The sequence below is a fragment of the Lathyrus oleraceus genome, chromosome 5, assembly GCF_024323335.1.
Source record: "Lathyrus oleraceus cultivar Zhongwan6 chromosome 5, CAAS_Psat_ZW6_1.0, whole genome shotgun sequence".
NCBI lineage: Eukaryota > Viridiplantae > Streptophyta > Magnoliopsida > Fabales > Fabaceae > Lathyrus > Lathyrus oleraceus.
This window is the reverse complement of record NC_066583.1, coordinates 652,474,499-652,492,744: the sequence shown is the minus strand read 5'-3', so window position 1 is coordinate 652,492,744 and position 18,246 is coordinate 652,474,499. Positions and strand designations below refer to the sequence as shown.

The window sequence follows — 18,246 nt, the reverse complement described above, 5'->3', positions numbered from 1 at the left end:
ACAAAAAATTAAACATTTGACCCCAGTAACCGTAAAAGCAGTAGCCGAAACCGCTTTTCTCGCAGCAAATCCAAAGAAACTGATAAGCAAACCAAACACACAAGACAAAGAAACCGCAAGAAACGCATTCATCTCAAACAAACTCCCGGTACTCGAATTAATCGCATTCGAAACCTCAAAATTCTCTCCAGTTAGAAACCAAAAGAAAGGAGCAATCATTAAAGACAAGACATTGTTATAAAGAACAAAACCCCAAGTATTCAACCCAAGACTCATAACCATATGCTTGATATAAACCATCTCAGTAGTAATCATAACCAAATAAGCAAAAGCCCATGAATAAGCGGTAAGAGTAAAACCCGAATCGGTAGCAACATAACCAACGGCACCAGCAAGAATAACAACAAGCGAGAAAAAAGTAAGGTTAGAAGGCGAAGGTTGACCTCGAAAAGCGGTATCAGCGAGAGCAACAAGAAGAGGGGTAAGAGATCTGAAAACAATGAAGGTATCAACGTTAGCGTGACGGAGTAGATTCGTGTTGGTGAAGATAGCGAGGAAGAAAACGAGTGCGGCAGGGAAGAATTTCTTGGCGATCGGAATGGTGAAAGGATCGTGATGAAGAAACCCTAATTTTCCGAAAAGGTAAACGCCGAGAGCTGAAGTGAGGTACTGTAAAGCGGTTAAGAGACCAGGGTAGTTGAATTGAGTGATGGCGTATTTGTTGATTATCGCTAACAAGCTTGAACAGAGAGCGTAACCTATCACCAAACCGCTTGTGGCGTAGTGCGGTGGCTTGGTTGATGATGACATTGTTGCGGTTTTTTTTGAAGGATTCAACAATGGTGTGAATTGGTTGGGATTTTTTTTTATGGTGTTTGAAAATGAAGTGGATCACCGACACTAGAGAAAAATGGGGTTTTTAGGGTTGATTGGATTGGAGGAAATTGGTGTTTGTGTGTGTGTGTCAGTGAAGTGTAAATTGGGAGCAGAATGAGTAGAGGAAAAATGAAGAGGGAAAGAGGACAGCGCTTTTGTTTTTAATTTTTTTTTTAATTTAAAGACTTTAGACAGCGCTTTATCAAAAGCGCTGACTAAGGTCTATATTTAAAAGCGCTTTCTAAAAGCGCTGTCTAAGGGGGGGTCTTAGACAGCGCTTTTAGAAAGCGCTGTCTAAGACCCCCCCTTAGACAGCGCTTTCATTATTCTTTTGGAACATTTTCCGTGTTTTATTTTAATTTTAACCTTAGACAGCGCTTTCTTTTAAAAGCGCTGTCTAAGATGCGTTGTTAAAACTCATTTTTGGCGTAGTGTATGTGGTCCACTGAACATACCAGCCAGAGGAGGTTTTCAATACTTCATCACATTTACTGATGATTTCAATAGATATGGTTATGTGTATTTAATGAAACACAAATCAGAGTCCTTTGAAAAGTTCAAGGAATTCAAGAATGAAGTACAAAACTAACTAGGTAATAATATTAAAACTCTTCGATCAGATCAAAGTGGTGAGTATTTAAGCTTAGAGTTTGATGACCATCTGAAAGAGTGTGAGATCTTATCCCAACTTACTCCTCCTGAAACACCCCAATGGAATGATGTATCTGAGAGAAGAAATCGAACCCTGTTGGACATGGTCCGATCCATGATGAGTCACTCCGATCTTCCAAACTCCTTTTGGGGACATGCACTACTGACAACAACTTACACACTTAACCGTGTTCCATCCAAAAAGGTTGAGAAGACACCATATGAGATATGGAGTGGTAAGAAACCACATATGTCTTACATGAAGGTTTGGGGTTGCGAAGTTTATGTGAAACGACAAATTTCAACTAAGCTTGAGCCAAAATCTGACAAATGCTTATTTGTGGGGTATCCTAAAGAAACAAGAGGGTATCACTTCTACAATCCTTCTGAGGGCAAAGTGTTTGTCGCTCGAGCTGGAGTTTTCATAGAAAAGGATTTTATTTCCAAAGGAATCAGTGGGAGGAAAGTAGAGCTTGAAGAAATTCAAGAATCACAAAGCAGTGATACACCTATGGAGGAATTAGAGCAGGAAACATGAGTAGTTGTGGAAGAGCAACATGCTCAAGTAGAACAAGATCAACGTAGGTCAGGCAGGATACATCACCTACCTGAGAGATATGGATATCTCATAACTGATCAAGATGATGTATTACTCATGAATCAAGATGATCCTGTGACCTACCAAGAGGCCATAACTAGTCCCGAGTCTAAGAAGTGGCTAGAAGCCATGAAATCTGAAATGGATTTCATGTACACAAACCAGGTTTGAACCTTGGTAGAGCCTCCTGTAGGAGTTAATCCTATAGGATGCAAGTGGGTCTTCAAAAAGAAGACTGACATGGATGGTAAGGTACATACCTATAAGGCAAGACTGGTTGCAAAAGGATATAAATAAATTCACGGGGTTGACTAAACCTTTTCACCGGTTGCAATGCTTAAATCTGTTCGAATTTTACTTGCTATCGCTGTATATCATGATTATGAAATATGGCAGATGGATGTCAAAACTGCTTTCCTTAATGGGAATCTTCTTGAGGATGTGAACATGACATAACCTGAAGGATTTGACATACCTGAAGAAGCCCAAAAGATATGTAAGTTACAAAGATCAATATATGAATTGAAGCAAGCTTCCAGAAGCTGGAATCTTTGTTTTAATGAAACAGTAAAACAATATAGATTCATCAAGAACGAAGATGAGCCTTGTGTCTACAAGATGGTTAGTGGGAGCATGACCGTTTTCCTGGTATTATATGTAGATGACATATTACTCATTTGAAACGATATCCCTACCCTACAACAAGTAAAGTCTTGGTTGGGGAAATAATTTTCTATGAAGGGCCTAGGTGAAGCAGCCTATATATTAGGAATTAGAACCTATAGAGATAGATCACAAAAACTGCTTGGCCTAAGTCAGAGTACGTACATAGACAAAGTGCTGAGACGCTTTAATATGCATGATTCCAAGAAAGGATTCATACCTATGCAACATGGCATGTGTCTATCAAAAACACAATCCCCTTCAACTAAGGAAGAAAGGGATCGCATGAATAAGATTCCATATGCATCTGCAATATGATCTATCATGTATGCCATGTTATGTACTCGACTAGATATCTCGTATGCTTTAAGTGCAACGAGTAGGTACCAATCTGATCCTGGTGATGCTCATTGGGTAGCTGTCAAGAATATCCTTAAGTATTTGAGAAGGACTAAGGACTCATTCTTGATATATGGAGGTCAGGAAGAGTTGGCTGTAATTGGATACACCAATGCTAGCTTCCAGAAAGATAAGGATGACTTTAGATCGCAATCTGGTTATGTGTTTTGCTTAAACGGTAGCGCTGTGAGATGGAAAAGTTCAAAGCAAGATACAATTGTTGATTCTACAACCGAGGCCGAGTATATTGCTGCCTCAAGTGCATCAAAGGAAGCTGTTTGGATCAAAAAGTTCATTAGTGAACTTGGCATAGTTCCTATCATTGTGGATCCCATTGGTCTCTATTGTGATAACAATGGTGCTATCGCACAAGCTAAGGAGCCTAGATCTCACCAACGATCCAAACACATAATTAGGCGTTATCACCTCATTCGAGAGATAATAGATAGAGGAGATGTGAAAATATGCAGAATACCTACACTTGACAATATTGTTGACCCACTGACAAAGCCTCTTGCGCAACAGAAGCATGATGGCCATACTAGATCTATGGACATTAGGGGTATGCCTGATTGGCTCTAGTGCTAGTGAGAGATTGTTGGTGTAAGCCCTAGAGGCTAATAAATTTTGTACTTGTATCGAATTATTTATTAATTATAAAAGGTTTTTTCTTTATTATGTTTGTTTAATAAAGTCCCTAGAATAGCTAGTCCGTTTAATGTATCAAGTGTGACTTAATCGTGAGATCACATTAAACATAAGGACACTATTCTTAAAGTATCCGTAGTCGAGCTTTATTGTGAAGTGGGATAACATTAAAGCATTAAGACTATTATGTATATAGACTGATGATCACATCTCATGGATCATGGATAAGGAGTTATCAAGTCTTAAACATATGTATGAATATTAAGAGTAATATTTATACTGGATTGACCCGCTATGAGAATACTATATAGAATGCTATGCAAAGTGTCATAAGTTATTCTCATTGTGATAATGGTGTATACCACCCATCGACCTGAAACCACTATGGACCCTAGATGTAGAGTCGAGTGCCTTATTGTTGATCAAACATTGTCCGTAACTGGATCATCATAAAGACAGTTGATGGGTACTCCACGAAGCATGCTAAGGGACATGAGTGACCTGGATGGAATTTGCCCATCCTGCGTAACAGGATAAATGTCTATGGGCCCAATATTGAACTAGACAAGGATGACACGGTCTATGCCTTGTGTTCAATATAAACATAAGGGCAAAAGGGAAATTGTACATATAAGTATTATCACAAAAGGATTTGTCAGATCACATGACATTTTCGTGTCTTGGGTAGCAGTGATGTGTTGCTAGATACCACTCACTGTTTATTATGTTAAATGCGTGATTTAATATAATTGCCAATGCCGCGAAAACCTACAGGGTCACACACAAAAGGACGAATTGATGAGAGATAAAGTAACTAAGGAACACCGTAAGGTACGGTTCACTTAAGTGAATTGAAGAACATCGTAATGTACAGTGTACTTAAGTAGAATACGAAATATGGTAAGGTACCACGCGCTTAAGTGATTTTGGCATATTATAAAATATAGGTCACATACACTTAAGTGGGCTTTTTAGCTTGCAGCCCACACAAGTGGTTCTATAAATAGAACCCTTGTGCAGAAGCATTTAGTGTAGTTGCAATTTCGTTTCTCTCTCTCTCTCTCACTCACTCAAAGCCTTCATTCATAGCAGCTAGCACTGAGATTGAAGGAATCCGTTCGTGTGCATTGAGTAGAGGCGTTGTCATCGTTCAACATTCGTGATCGCTCCGTAGATCTGCATCAAAGGTTACAATCGCCACAAGAGGTAACAATTCTATCACTGATCATGCCCATTCGTAAGGATCACTAAAGGAGAAATTTTAAATTCCGCAGCGTTTTGTATCGCCCTTCTCCTCCAGGCACCACCTCATGCACAATCCTTTCTTTCACACATAATGCGTCGAAGTATTTCAACACATATTCTCCACCACCATCAATCCTCAAAATCTTGATCTTTCGACCGTTCTATCTTTCGACCATATATTTAGACTTGTCAAATACCTCGATCACTTCACTTTTCTTATTGATCAGGTAAGACCACCGTTTTTGACTGAAACCATCAATGAATGTAGCAAAGTATTTGTTACCTCCAATTGAATCCACCGGAGAGGACCACATACATCAGAGTATATGACTTCAAGAATTTCCTTCGACCTGCTTCCTGTAACACCCTTCTAAAATACCCCAAATGTTTAATAATAAAACAACAACAATTAAATCACACATATCAGAGTAATCATGCATCTCAAGGGTGTCACATAACGACTTCTTCACAAAAGTCAATATAAAATCAGTCATGCTCAATTTTATTCAACATAAAACTTCTTTAACAATACGCAGCGGATAAAATATTTCAACATCTGTAATTCATCAAAATTAACATTTATTCAACAATTCAAACATCCCGTCCCGATGTTACATCTATCAGAGCATGACCCTCTAACCACACTAGACTTCAAGCACTAGCTTCTATTCGACTCACTGCTCGTTACCTGAAAAATATAGCTGTAAGGGTGAGTTCCTCAATCGATATAACAAATATTATAATTTATCAGGTTATGTTAAGTAATTCTACACGTTAATCACCCTAATTATATCATGCATTAGGCAACGGCACGGTCAACTCAATTATCATATTCAAACACAACGTAAAGGCAACTCAATAATAACATAAAATGCAACTCAATGAGACTCGACTCTTCATGCATGTGGTACCATTTGGAGTAAAACTCCCAACTTAAAATCATTGCCAGTTTAGTGGGCATCAAGGCATAAGCCTTCAACTTTCAACTTAAAATTTTGCCAATCCAGGCCAACGTGGTGTGAGCAAAAGCCCCATATTTTTGCCAATCCAGGCCAACGTGGTGTGAGACGAAGCTCCGACTTAATGCATATGGATGTATATGACATGTACGACTTGAAACTTTAACAACATAATAGCAACAGCAACACAACAGCTTTTCAACAAAACATCTTAAATCAACTTTGGCTCATCAGCCTACAACTCAGTATTTTTCAACAAAGCAACTTAAAATCAACTTTGGCTCATCAGCCTACAACTCAGTATTTTTCAACACAACTTAAAATTTAACTTTTCAACATAATTGCATCAACATTTCACAACACAAACCCAATAATTTTTATTCATCAATTTAACTGCAATAAGGCAACTACCAATTGCATTTACAACATAAAAATCAACTATTTTCCACACTGCAACAGTGTTATCAAGTTTCGCTGCTGACAAAAAACCATCATGCACGTCTACGAACAAAATTGAAGGCTTTGAGTCGACCGTAGGGGTCAGCTCAAAGTTCGCGGTCGGCGCAAAGGCTCTACTCAACTGGAGGGAGTCGGCGCAAAGACCCCTTGCGTCGACGCATGGGGTCGACGCTTAACTCACGGGTCGGCGCCAAATGCCTTGCGTCGACGCATGCAGTCGGCGCATGCCCCACGGGTCAGCGCACGCCGACCCTATGGTCGACCGCTCGCGCGCAGACTCAGATTTTTCTGAGTTATTCCAAGTTCCGTCAGCTTCACGCAGATCAGGTTTTCCGGCCGCTTCCGCATCTAAAACCCTTTCTAAGAAAACCTAATTTGTCTTTAATTTAGTAGTGCCGAATCAAGTTTTTAATTGTGATCCGTGCTATAGTCTAACATTTACGACTCACACAACTATCAATTCAATTTGCAGTTTTTAACACGGTTTATCCAACGTCAATTTCAGCATATACAGTCCCAATTAGGGTTAAATCAATGGCTTATCACTACCCATGACATGTTAACCTATAATACCCATTAACCGACGATAAACCCCCCTTACCTGAGATAATCCGGCAATTCTCTAAGCTTTAGCTTTTCCGTTCCTCAACCGTGCTTTTCGGCTCTTTGCCCTTTTTCCTCTTCTCTGCAGCTTCTCTGAGTTTCACGTGAAATTTCTTTGTTAAGAATGAAACCCTTTTCTTTATTCCCACTTATATATATATTCCAATTATTATTATTCCAAAATAATAATAATAATAATAATAATAATAATCCAATAATCCAATTTATTTAATTAAATTAATAATTATATTATCAACTTAATTAAATAATTCTTTTTTTTCTTTATTTGGGGTGTTACAACTCTCCCCCACTAAAAGAGTTTTCGTCCTCGAAAACATACCTCAAACAAATAACTCTGGATAGGACTCCTTCATCTGACTCTCCAGTTCCGAAGTCACACTGCCACCTGCTGGTCCTCCCCAAGCTACCTTCACTAAGGCAATCTCTTTACCCCGCAACTGCTTCAACTCTCGATCCTCGATCCTCATAGGCGATGTTTCAACAGTCAGGTTATCTCTCACCTGTACATCATCTACTTGGATCACATGCGACGGATCATGAATATACCTCCTCAACTGAGACACATGAAAAACCTCATGCAAATTCGCAAGTGACGGCGGTAAAGCGACACGATAGGCTACCTCTCCTATCCTCTCCAAAATCTGATAAGGACCAATAAATCGCGGTGTCAACTTCTTCGACTTCAAAGCTCGACCAACACCAGTTATCGGAGTGACACGAAGAAACACATGATCCCCCTCTTGGAACTCAAGTGACTTCCTCCTCTTATCATGATAACTCTTCTGACGACTCTGAGCAATTCTCATCTTCTCCTGAATCATCTTAATCTTTTCCGTAGTTTGTTGAATAATCTCCGGTCCAATCACAGCACTCTCACCGGACTCATACCAACATAACGGTGTCCGACATCTCCTACCATACAAAGCTTCAAACGGTGCCATACCAATACTCGAATGAAAACTATTGTTGTAGGTAAACTCAATCAAAGGCAAATAACAATCCCAAGCACCTCCCTTTTCCAAAACACAAGCTCTCAAAAGATCCTCTAATGACTGAATCGTCCTCTCAGTCTGACCATCAGTCTGCGGATGATATGCAGAACTCAATCTCAGCTTAGTTCCCAAAGCCTTCTGCAAACCTTCCCAGAATTTCGATGTAAATCTAGGATCTCTGTCCGAAACAATACTCGACGGAATACCATGCAGACTTACAATCTTCTCAATATACAACTCAGCCAATTTCTCTAACGGATAATCCATTCTGATCGGAATGAAACGAGCCGACTTTGTCAATCTATCCACAATCACCCAAATAGCTTCAAAATTCTTACTTGTCCTCGGTAAACCAGAAACAAAATCCATACTGATACTATCCCATTTCCACTCTGGAATCGCCAACGGTTGCATTAGCCCCGATGGCTTCTGATGCTCAATCTTTGACTTCTGACAAGTCAAACAGGAATAGACAAAACTTGCAATTTCTCTTTTCATTCCCGGCCACCAAAATAACTTATTTAAATCATGATACATCTTCGTAGCTCCAGGATGAATACTCAACCCACTACGATGTCCTTCTTCAAGAATACTCTTCTTAAGTTCTGTAACATCCGGAACACACACCCGACTACCAAATTTCAAAATACCATTCTCATCAATTCTGAATTCGCCACCTTGACCTTGACTCACTAGAGTCAACTTATCAACCAAAAGCACATCAGATTTCTGACCCTCTCTGATCTCATCCAGAATACCACTTGTTAACTTCAACATTCCCAATTTAACACTATTGTGAGTACTCTCACACACCAAACTCAAATCTCTAAACTGTTCAATTAAATCCAACTCCTTAACCATTAGCATAGACATATGCAATGATTTCCGACTCAACGCATCAGCCACTACATTTGCTTTACCCGGATGGTAATTCAAACCAAAGTCATAATCCTTCAGAAACTCTAACCATCTCCTCTGTCTCATATTCAGCTCTTTCTGATCAAACAAATACTTTAAACTTTTATGGTCACTGAAAACTTCGAATCTTGACCCATACAAGTAATGTCTCCATAACTTCAGAACAAACACCACAGCTGCCAACTCTAAATCGTGTGTCGGATAGTTCCTCTCATGAACCCTCAGCTGTCTTGAAGCATAAGCTATAACCTGCTTATTCTGCATCAACACGCCACCCAAACCTAACAATGAAGCATCGCAATAAACTTCAAATGATTCCGACGAACTCGGTAATATCAGAATAGGAGCAGTAGTCAACCTTCTCTTTAGCTCTTGGAAACCTTCTTCACATTTTGAGTCCCAAACAAACGCTTGCCCCTTTCTAGTCAACATCGTCAACGGTAACGCCAACTTAGAAAATCCCTCAATGAACTTCCTATAATAACCAGCCAAACCAAGAAAACTTCGAATCTCAGCAACAGACTTCGGAGCTTCCCACTTAGATACCGCTTCTATCTTAGAAGGATCAACAGCCACACCACCTCTTGAAATCACATGACCAAGAAAACTTACCTCTCCTAACCAAAATTCGCACTTGGACAATTTAGCAAATAACTTCTTTTCTCGTAGGACTTCTAAAACCACTCTCAAATGTTCAACATGCTCTTCTTCAGATTTCGAATACACCAAAATGTCATCAATAAACACCACAACAAACTTGTCTAGGTACGGATGGAAAATCCTATTCATATACTCCATAAATACTCCAGGTGCATTAGTCACACCAAAAGGCATTACAGAATACTCATAATGTCCATACCTTGTCCTGAAAGCAGTCTTCTGAATATCCTCAGTCTTCACACGTATCTGATGATACCCAGATCTCAAATCTATCTTGCTGAACACACTTGCACCAACCAACTGATCCATCAAATCATCAATCCTCGGCAAAGGATACCGATTCTTGATCGTCACTTTATTCAGTTGCCTGTAGTCCACACACAACCTCATAGTACCTCCTTTCTTCTTAACCAATAGCACTGGTGCACCCCACGGTGACACACTCGGACGAATAAATTTCTTATCCAATAGATCTTCCAACTGACTTTTCAATTCAGTTAACTCAACAGCAGACATACGGTACGGAGCCATCGATATCGGCCTAGTACCAGGTACCAAGTCAATAGAGAACTCCACTTCACGCTCTGGCGGCAATTCATTCACTTCTTCCGGAAACACATCAGGAAAATCACACACCACAGCTAGATCGCAAATCACCAGTTTATCTTTAGCCTCCAGAGTCGCTAACAGCATAAACAACTCCGCCCCATCTGCTACTTCCTCATCCACTTGTCTCGCTGATAGAAACAAACTCTTTCCTTCTTCAATCTCAGGAAATATCACAGTCTTATCAAAACAGTTGATAGAAACTCGGTTAAACACCAACCAGTTCATTCCCAAGATCACATCAATCTGCACTAGTGGAAGACACACAAGGTCTATCCCAAAGTCTCTACCAAAAATACTCAAAGGGCAACTCAAGCAAACTGAAGTAGTAGTCACTGAACCCTTTGCAGGAGTATCAATCACCATACTACCATACATCTCAGATATCTCTAACTTAAGTTTCACAGCACAATCCAAAGATATAAAGGAATGAGTAGCACCTGTGTCAATAATAGCTACAAGAGGAAAGCCATTAATATAACACGTACCTCGGATCAAACGATCATCTGCAGAAGTCTCAGAACCCGATAAAGCAAAGACCTTGCCTCCTGACTGATTCCCTTTCTTCGGCTTCCGACACTGACTTCCAATATGCCCTTCTTCGCCACAATTAAAACAAATCACTTCCTTGTGCTTGCAATCAGCTATTGCATGCCCAGTCTTACCACAGCGAAAACACCTCTTCACTTCAGCAGTACATACATTACTCTTATGACCAGCCTGACCACATTTGAAGCAAACTATACCAGTAGGAGCACCTCCCCTACTAGTCCTCTGAGCCGGAGCAGCTACTTGTTTCCCTTTTCCAGCTGGAACATCATACGGCTTGCCACGGTTTTGATGTTGCTTGCCTCTGCGATCACTGACAATCTTGTAATGAGCATTATTGTCCTCTTCAAATATCCTGCAGCTATCAACCAACTCAGTAAAAATGCGTATCTTCTGATACCCAACAGCCTTCTTAATTTCAGAGCGCAATCCATTTTCAAACTTGATGCACTTTGAAAATTCAGCACCAGCACCAGTGTAATGAGGATAAAATTTGGACAACTCCACAAATTTCGCAGCATAATCCGTGACAGACATGTTTCCTTGCTTCAACTCAAGGAATTCAATCTCCTTCTTACCACGGACATCCTCTGGATAATACTTCCTCAGAAATTCCCTACGGAATACATCCCAAGTAACGACTTCACCTGCCGCGGTCAACCTCTCGTGAGTCTCTAGCCACCAGTCATCAGCTTCGACTGCTAGCATGTGAGTACCATACTGAACCTTCTGAGCTGGAGTACAATCCATAACACGGAAGATTCTCTCAATCTCTTTCAACCATCCCAAGGCTGCATCTGGATCATGCTTTCCTTTAAACACCGGCGGGTTCTCTCTCTGAAAAGTCGCCAAGCTACGTGATCCAGCATCTTCACCAGCATTTGGCAAGTTCTGCACAGCTTGTGCCATTGCTTGCATTGCGGCAGCCATTGCAGCGTCATTCCTTCCAGCCATTTCAACTTATCAATACAACACAACTTAAAGTTAGATTGGTAACAATACACAATTGTTAGACAAAACGACACGACAACTGGCCGGACGGACCAACCTGCTCTGATACCACTAATGTAACACCCTTCTAAAATACCCCAAATGTTTAATAATAAAACAACAACAATTAAATCACACATATCAGAGTAATCATGCATCTCAAGGGTGTCACATAACGACTTCTTCACAAAAGTCAATATAAAATCAGTCATGCTCAATTTTATTCAACATAAAACTTCTTTAACAATACGCAGCGGATAAAATATTTCAACATCTGTAATTCATCAAAATTAACATTTATTCAACAATTCAAACATCCCGTCCCGATGTTACATCTATCAGAGCATGACCCTCTAACCACACTAGACTTCAAGCACTAGCTTCTATTCGACTCACTGCTCGTTACCTGAAAAATATAGCTGTAAGGGTGAGTTCCTCAATCGATATAACAAATATTATAATTTATCAGGTTATGTTAAGTAATTCTACACGTTAATCACCCTAATTATATCATGCATTAGGCAACGGCACGGTCAACTCAATTATCATATTCAAACACAACGTAAAGGCAACTCAATAATAACATAAAATGCAACTCAATGAGACTCGACTCTTCATGCATGTGGTACCATTTGGAGTAAAACTCCCAACTTAAAATCATTGCCAGTTTAGTGGGCATCAAGGCATAAGCCTTCAACTTTCAACTTAAAATTTTGCCAATCCAGGCCAACGTGGTGTGAGCAAAAGCCCCATATTTTTGCCAATCCAGGCCAACGTGGTGTGAGACGAAGCTCCGACTTAATGCATATGGATGTATATGACATGTACGACTTGAAACTTTAACAACATAATAGCAACAGCAACACAACAGCTTTTCAACAAAACATCTTAAATCAACTTTGGCTCATCAGCCTACAACTCAGTATTTTTCAACAAAGCAACTTAAAATCAACTTTGGCTCATCAGCCTACAACTCAGTATTTTTCAACACAACTTAAAATTTAACTTTTCAACATAATTGCATCAACATTTCACAACACAAACCCAATAATTTTTATTCATCAATTTAACTGCAATAAGGCAACTACCAATTGCATTTACAACATAAAAATCAACTATTTTCCACACTGCAACAGTGTTATCAAGTTTCGCTGCTGACAAAAAACCATCATGCACGTCTACGAACAAAATTGAAGGCTTTGAGTCGACCGTAGGGGTCAGCTCAAAGTTCGCGGTCGGCGCAAAGGCTCTACTCAACTGGAGGGAGTCGGCGCAAAGACCCCTTGCGTCGACGCATGGGGTCGACGCTTAACTCACGGGTCGGCGCCAAATGCCTTGCGTCGACGCATGCAGTCGGCGCATGCCCCACGGGTCAGCGCACGCCGACCCTATGGTCGACCGCTCGCGCGCAGACTCAGATTTTTCTGAGTTATTCCAAGTTCCGTCAGCTTCACGCAGATCAGGTTTTCCGGCCGCTTCCGCATCTAAAACCCTTTCTAAGAAAACCTAATTTGTCTTTAATTTAGTAGTGCCGAATCAAGTTTTTAATTGTGATCCGTGCTATAGTCTAACATTTACGACTCACACAACTATCAATTCAATTTGCAGTTTTTAACACGGTTTATCCAACGTCAATTTCAGCATATACAGTCCCAATTAGGGTTAAATCAACGGCTTATCACTACCCATGACATGTTAACCTATAATACCCATTAACCGACGATAAACCCCCCTTACCTGAGATAATCCGGCAATTCTCTAAGCTTTAGCTTTTCCGTTCCTCAACCGTGCTTTTCGGCTCTTTGCCCTTTTTCCTCTTCTCTGCAGCTTCTCTGAGTTTCACGTGAAATTTCTTTGTTAAGAATGAAACCCTTTTCTTTATTCCCACTTATATATATATTCCAATTATTATTATTCCAAAATAATAATAATAATAATAATAATAATAATCCAATAATCCAATTTATTTAATTAAATTAATAATTATATTATCAACTTAATTAAATAATTCTTTTTTTTCTTTATTTGGGGTGTTACACTTCCTGCATCCTTACTGAAGTTGTTCTTATGCTACTTTGCATGCACGCATTCTTCACACACTTCATTTGGAATGTCGATTTCTGGTAATCCTGAAACCATATTTCTTTTCTTTAAATCTCTGATGTCTTTGAAATTAAGATGGCCAAATCTATATTTCAATATCCATTCATATCTGTTGGCTGCTGTTGCAAGACACTTATGCTCCATCACATTAAGCTCAATCTTGAAGGTTCTATTCTGAGACATTGAAGCTTTCAAGATCAACCTTCCATTTGAGTCGAGAACTCTCATCATCTTGTCTTTGATCGACACTTTCTAGTTCTTTTCGACTAACTTTCCTATGCTGAGCAAGTTGCTCTTCATGCCTGATATGTACAACACATTTGAAATTACTGACCTCTTGCCATCTTTCCTCATAATCAGAACGTCACCAACACCCTCAGCTGCTAGAGTGTTGTCATTTGCAAATTTCACCATGTTCTTAATTGAGAATTTTATGTTGACAAACCAATCTTTCCTTCCAGACATGTGAGATGAGCATCCTGAGTCCAAGTACGACTGGTCCTTGAATCTCTCTTCATATTTTGTTGTAACCATCAACAACGTCTCTTCTTCTTCATGTTTCGCCAGCTTTGCATAAGTTTCTTGATTCTTCTGCTTTTCTGGACAATCACTAGAATAATGACCATACTTATTACAATTGTAACACTAAATGTGACTCTTGTCTTGCTTTTGACCACCATCTCTTCCTCTACCTGCAGTACCACCTCTTTGGTTGCCTTGGTTCCAGGGTTCTCTTTGATTCAACTAGTTTCTTTCTTGCTGATTTCGACCAATCAAATTGTTATAACCTCCTCTGCCTTTATTGCCATTCCAACTTCCTTTGCCTTTTCTTTCTTTTACTGATTGCGTCTGTAAAGCCATATCACTCTTCGACTTTCCTACAACTCTTTCAACCATTCTTTGTTCATGAGATTCAAACGTCCCTTGAAGTTCTTCTTTTGTCAGTTTTGACAAATCTTCGACTCCTCTATGGCTACTACCACGTGCATATACCTTGATTTGATTCACCAGTTTCGTAACCTTAATGAAGAAATCAGTTATGCTTTCATTGTCTTCCATCTGAAGCAATTCATACGTCCTTTTGTGAGTTTGTAATCTCACCTCTTTCACCTTCTCTGTGCCTCCAAATGATTTCTCCAGAATTTCCCATGCTTCTTTCGATGACTCTGCATCACTAACCTTTTCAAAGTTATCTGCATCAACACATTGATAGATTATAAAGAGAGCTTTATAATCTTTCTTCTTCAATTCTTTATGTGCAACCTTTTCTTGATTTGCCGCGTCTTCTACAAGCGTTGTTACTCCTTCCTTCACAAGATCCAAAAGATCTTGATAACATAACACAACCTTTATCTGCTTGCATCAATTCTCATCATTGTTATTCTTGAGAATCAGAAGATTTGTTGAAAAATGCCCATTTCTATGATTTGTTGCCATGGTGATTTTCTTCCCACGAATCGTTTAAACCAGAGCTCTTGATACCAGATGTTAGAAATCCACCACAACCTATGGAGAATTTCAATCATGATGAATAAGATTGTTATCACCCACACAATAACAATGAAAAGAGAAGAACAATGGAAAAAGAAAGAAAGTAAAAAACGATGAAGGAGAAGAATGATTAATTATGTAGAGTTTCTCTCTGCGTACAAACTGTGAAAAACTTCTTATTCACTTTACAACTGCAAAATACTATGAATACAACTTTATGAATACTCTATTCACTTCATTACAAGAATAAGGGTTACTCCATCATATTTATAGATTTATGTTAACTTGCATCCAAAGGCAAAATCCAAAACTATAAAAATCCAAAATAGCTAACACTACTAAAATAGGTCTAAGTCGAAATCCTGTGTGAAACAACATGTTTCGATACACTAACACAACTCAACATACTATGTGATTTGACACTTCCTTATTCCTGTCGAACAACCTGCTTCGACACAAGAAATTACAATTCAACAGAAACCTTCCTTACCATATACTCTAATTAAAGAAGTCTTAAGGAGCTCATGACACAAATCATTCAAACACATGAACAACAATTTTAAACTAACCTACCGCGCAAAATCGAGTGGTTGATGCTTTATCGCGCATACACTGTCTGGCTCTCTTTATCCCTCGTATGGATTTCATAGACAAATTTAAAAGACATCTGAAACATGATGAGAAATTTCAACGAATGGCGGAGGCTATCAAAACAAACCCAGGGGCACATGAGGGATTCCAGGTAGTGCAGGAAATGGTGTTTTTCAAAGGAAAATTGTTTGTCCCTAGTACTTGTCCCCTCAAGAAGGTCATATTAGAAGAATTTCATTCTTCACTGTTGGGAGGCCATAGTGGGATCCATAAAACATTTGGCAGGCTACAGAAGAATGTGGTTTGGGAAGGTATGCGCAAGGATGTAACTGAATTTGTTCGACAGTGTGTGATATATCAAAACAACTAACCATGCACCCTAACCAAGTGTTCGTGAGTCTCCTTTCATTCCAAAACAAGACAATAATATTTATGTAACATGGGAAGATTACCATGATATGGTGACCACTTACTTAGATTTTCCTAGATTCTATTCATAACATACTAAGTCTGGTCCAACGTTAGTCTTAATATAATATCCCAGATGTCTTTGATAGAAACAGCTGTTTGTACATAGTAATTTCCAAAAGACCTACTCACAGGCTATACTATTGCTATTTATTTATTTACATTAGATTTGATTTCAAGCCCATATTCCCTTTAGAAAGGGAGTTACAGAAGCATCGTCATCTTGTGCAAATTTAAAAGTGTTGAGGAGATCAGAACATTCTTCTGTCACAAGCTTCAGACCCAGCTCATGTTCAATATCGTCAGAAGCCGATATAAGCAAAAACTCGCATCCTTCATAGTTGAGAAAGTCAGGCGGGTCCGCCGGACCAAATCTAACATGCCCCAGTTCTCCTTGCAGGTGAGCAGGAAACACTGCCTTGCGTTTCTTTTGCAAACCACCACCTCCACCTTTTTCCGGATTCTTTATTTGAATTATGAATGATCCCTCACGTTCAATGTTGAGTTCTTGTTGAGGTTCCTTCTTCTCACCTTCACCTGGAAATTCAAGCTTGTAGATCAAATGAGTATGACTTCTTTTCCCATCCTCCTGTTTGTGCCTTACTATTCGGTATATGCCTTCTCCCAATGCTCTAGCATGACTAGTATGTCTATGTCCTTTAGTTGAAGTTTCATATTCAACTCCTCTAAGAGCATTCTTGACTTGGTCTACCTTCGTGGTAACCATTTCGACAAAACCCCAATAAGGTCGGCTTTTCTCCTTTGGGTCAGGTAGCTTTTTCCGTCCCATTACAATAAAACGAAACAGTGCTTGCTTTTCAATGTTTACTTGCTCCTATACATGAATTAATTCATTTTACATGCATGTGATATGTATAAATACTAGTAGAAAATAAATACTAGTAGACACCTTGTTGGTATCTTCCACCTGCCTCTCACCCGACTCTGGTCGCATGATGATATAGAGACGCTGGACGTCATCGGCACTGTGAGCTTCTTCCTTGTTAACCTTAGGCCGATAGAAGAAAAATATCTCTCCCCTTTCCTGCGTATTTTTGACACTTGAGAATGAAATAATGTAGAGAGAGAAACTAGAAAGAGAAAGAAAAAGAAAAGAAGAACCTGTATTTCAGTTTGGGGTTCTGGTCGGATCTTCTCCTCTTGGCCCTGTCCCATTGATGATGGATTCACAAGGGTTTATTGGAAACAACTCATGAACACGATTCACAAGGGTTTTTTATAGAGAACAAAACTCATGAACGCGATTCACAAGGGTTTTTTATAGAGAACAAAACTCATGAACGCGATTCACAAGGGTTTTTTATAGAGAACAATAATGGGACACGTAACACAAACCAAAAACCTCCCGTGGCGTTTAGATGGGGAACACACGTTCTTTATTTTATGGGGTGCCAAATGTCTACTCATAAATAACAAGTTCAAAAACTCTTACTCTAGACTCAACATTTTTTGAACAAAAATATAAAATAATATCAAAATTTGTTCATGATTGCGATCAAGTAAAGGAAATGAAAAGTTTGTTACATCAACCAATGTTCTAGTAAACTAATGATAACTTAGTGTAAATTTGACTTAAGCTATTTATACACGTCTTATTATAATAGTGGATAAAATACATATGTGAATCGTCTCCTTCAAATTCGACTATGTATGTTATAAAGTCTTAATTGGATCAAAATTGAAGTTAAAGCTAAAGAATAAAGTGGTTTTATCAACATATTGGCCAGTTAAGCAT

General features: G+C 39.2%; 2 protein-coding genes across 2 annotated transcripts; both read right to left on the bottom strand.

Annotated features, from left to right (window-relative positions):
* Positions 1–24: 24 nt before the first annotated feature.
* Positions 25–967, bottom strand: LOC127083706 (GDP-fucose transporter 1-like; the record flags this gene model as incomplete). The annotated part of the gene is made up of 1 exon (XM_051024032.1): positions 25–967. A coding segment is annotated over exon 1 (786 nt), but the record flags the coding sequence as incomplete, so codon positions are not given.
* A 15,566-nt stretch (positions 968–16,533) lies between these two features.
* LOC127087670 (uncharacterized) lies at positions 16,534–17,783 on the bottom strand. Its single transcript, XM_051028599.1, has 3 exons — positions 17,613–17,783; positions 17,401–17,535; positions 16,534–17,325 (listed from the first exon to the last, which is right to left on the bottom strand). Exons 1-3 carry the CDS (start codon positions 17,664–17,666, stop codon positions 16,666–16,668), a joined length of 849 nt encoding a protein of 282 aa, XP_050884556.1. The 5' UTR covers positions 17,667–17,783; the 3' UTR covers positions 16,534–16,665.
* Positions 17,784–18,246: the final 463 nt, after the last annotated feature.

Bases quoted from the DNA above. Each gene is read 5' to 3' on its own strand.
- LOC127087670 (XM_051028599.1), bottom strand. From the start codon at position 17,666: ATGGGACAGGGCCAAGAGGAGAAGATCCGACCAGAACCCCAAACTGAA. The intron at 17,536-17,612 runs GTTCTTCTTTTC...AAAAATACGCAG, and splicing joins AACCCCAAACTGAAATACAG to GAAAGGGGAGAGATATTTTT. The intron at 17,326-17,400 runs GTGTCTACTAGT...ATTCATGTATAG, and splicing joins AGGTGGAAGATACCAACAAG to GAGCAAGTAAACATTGAAAA.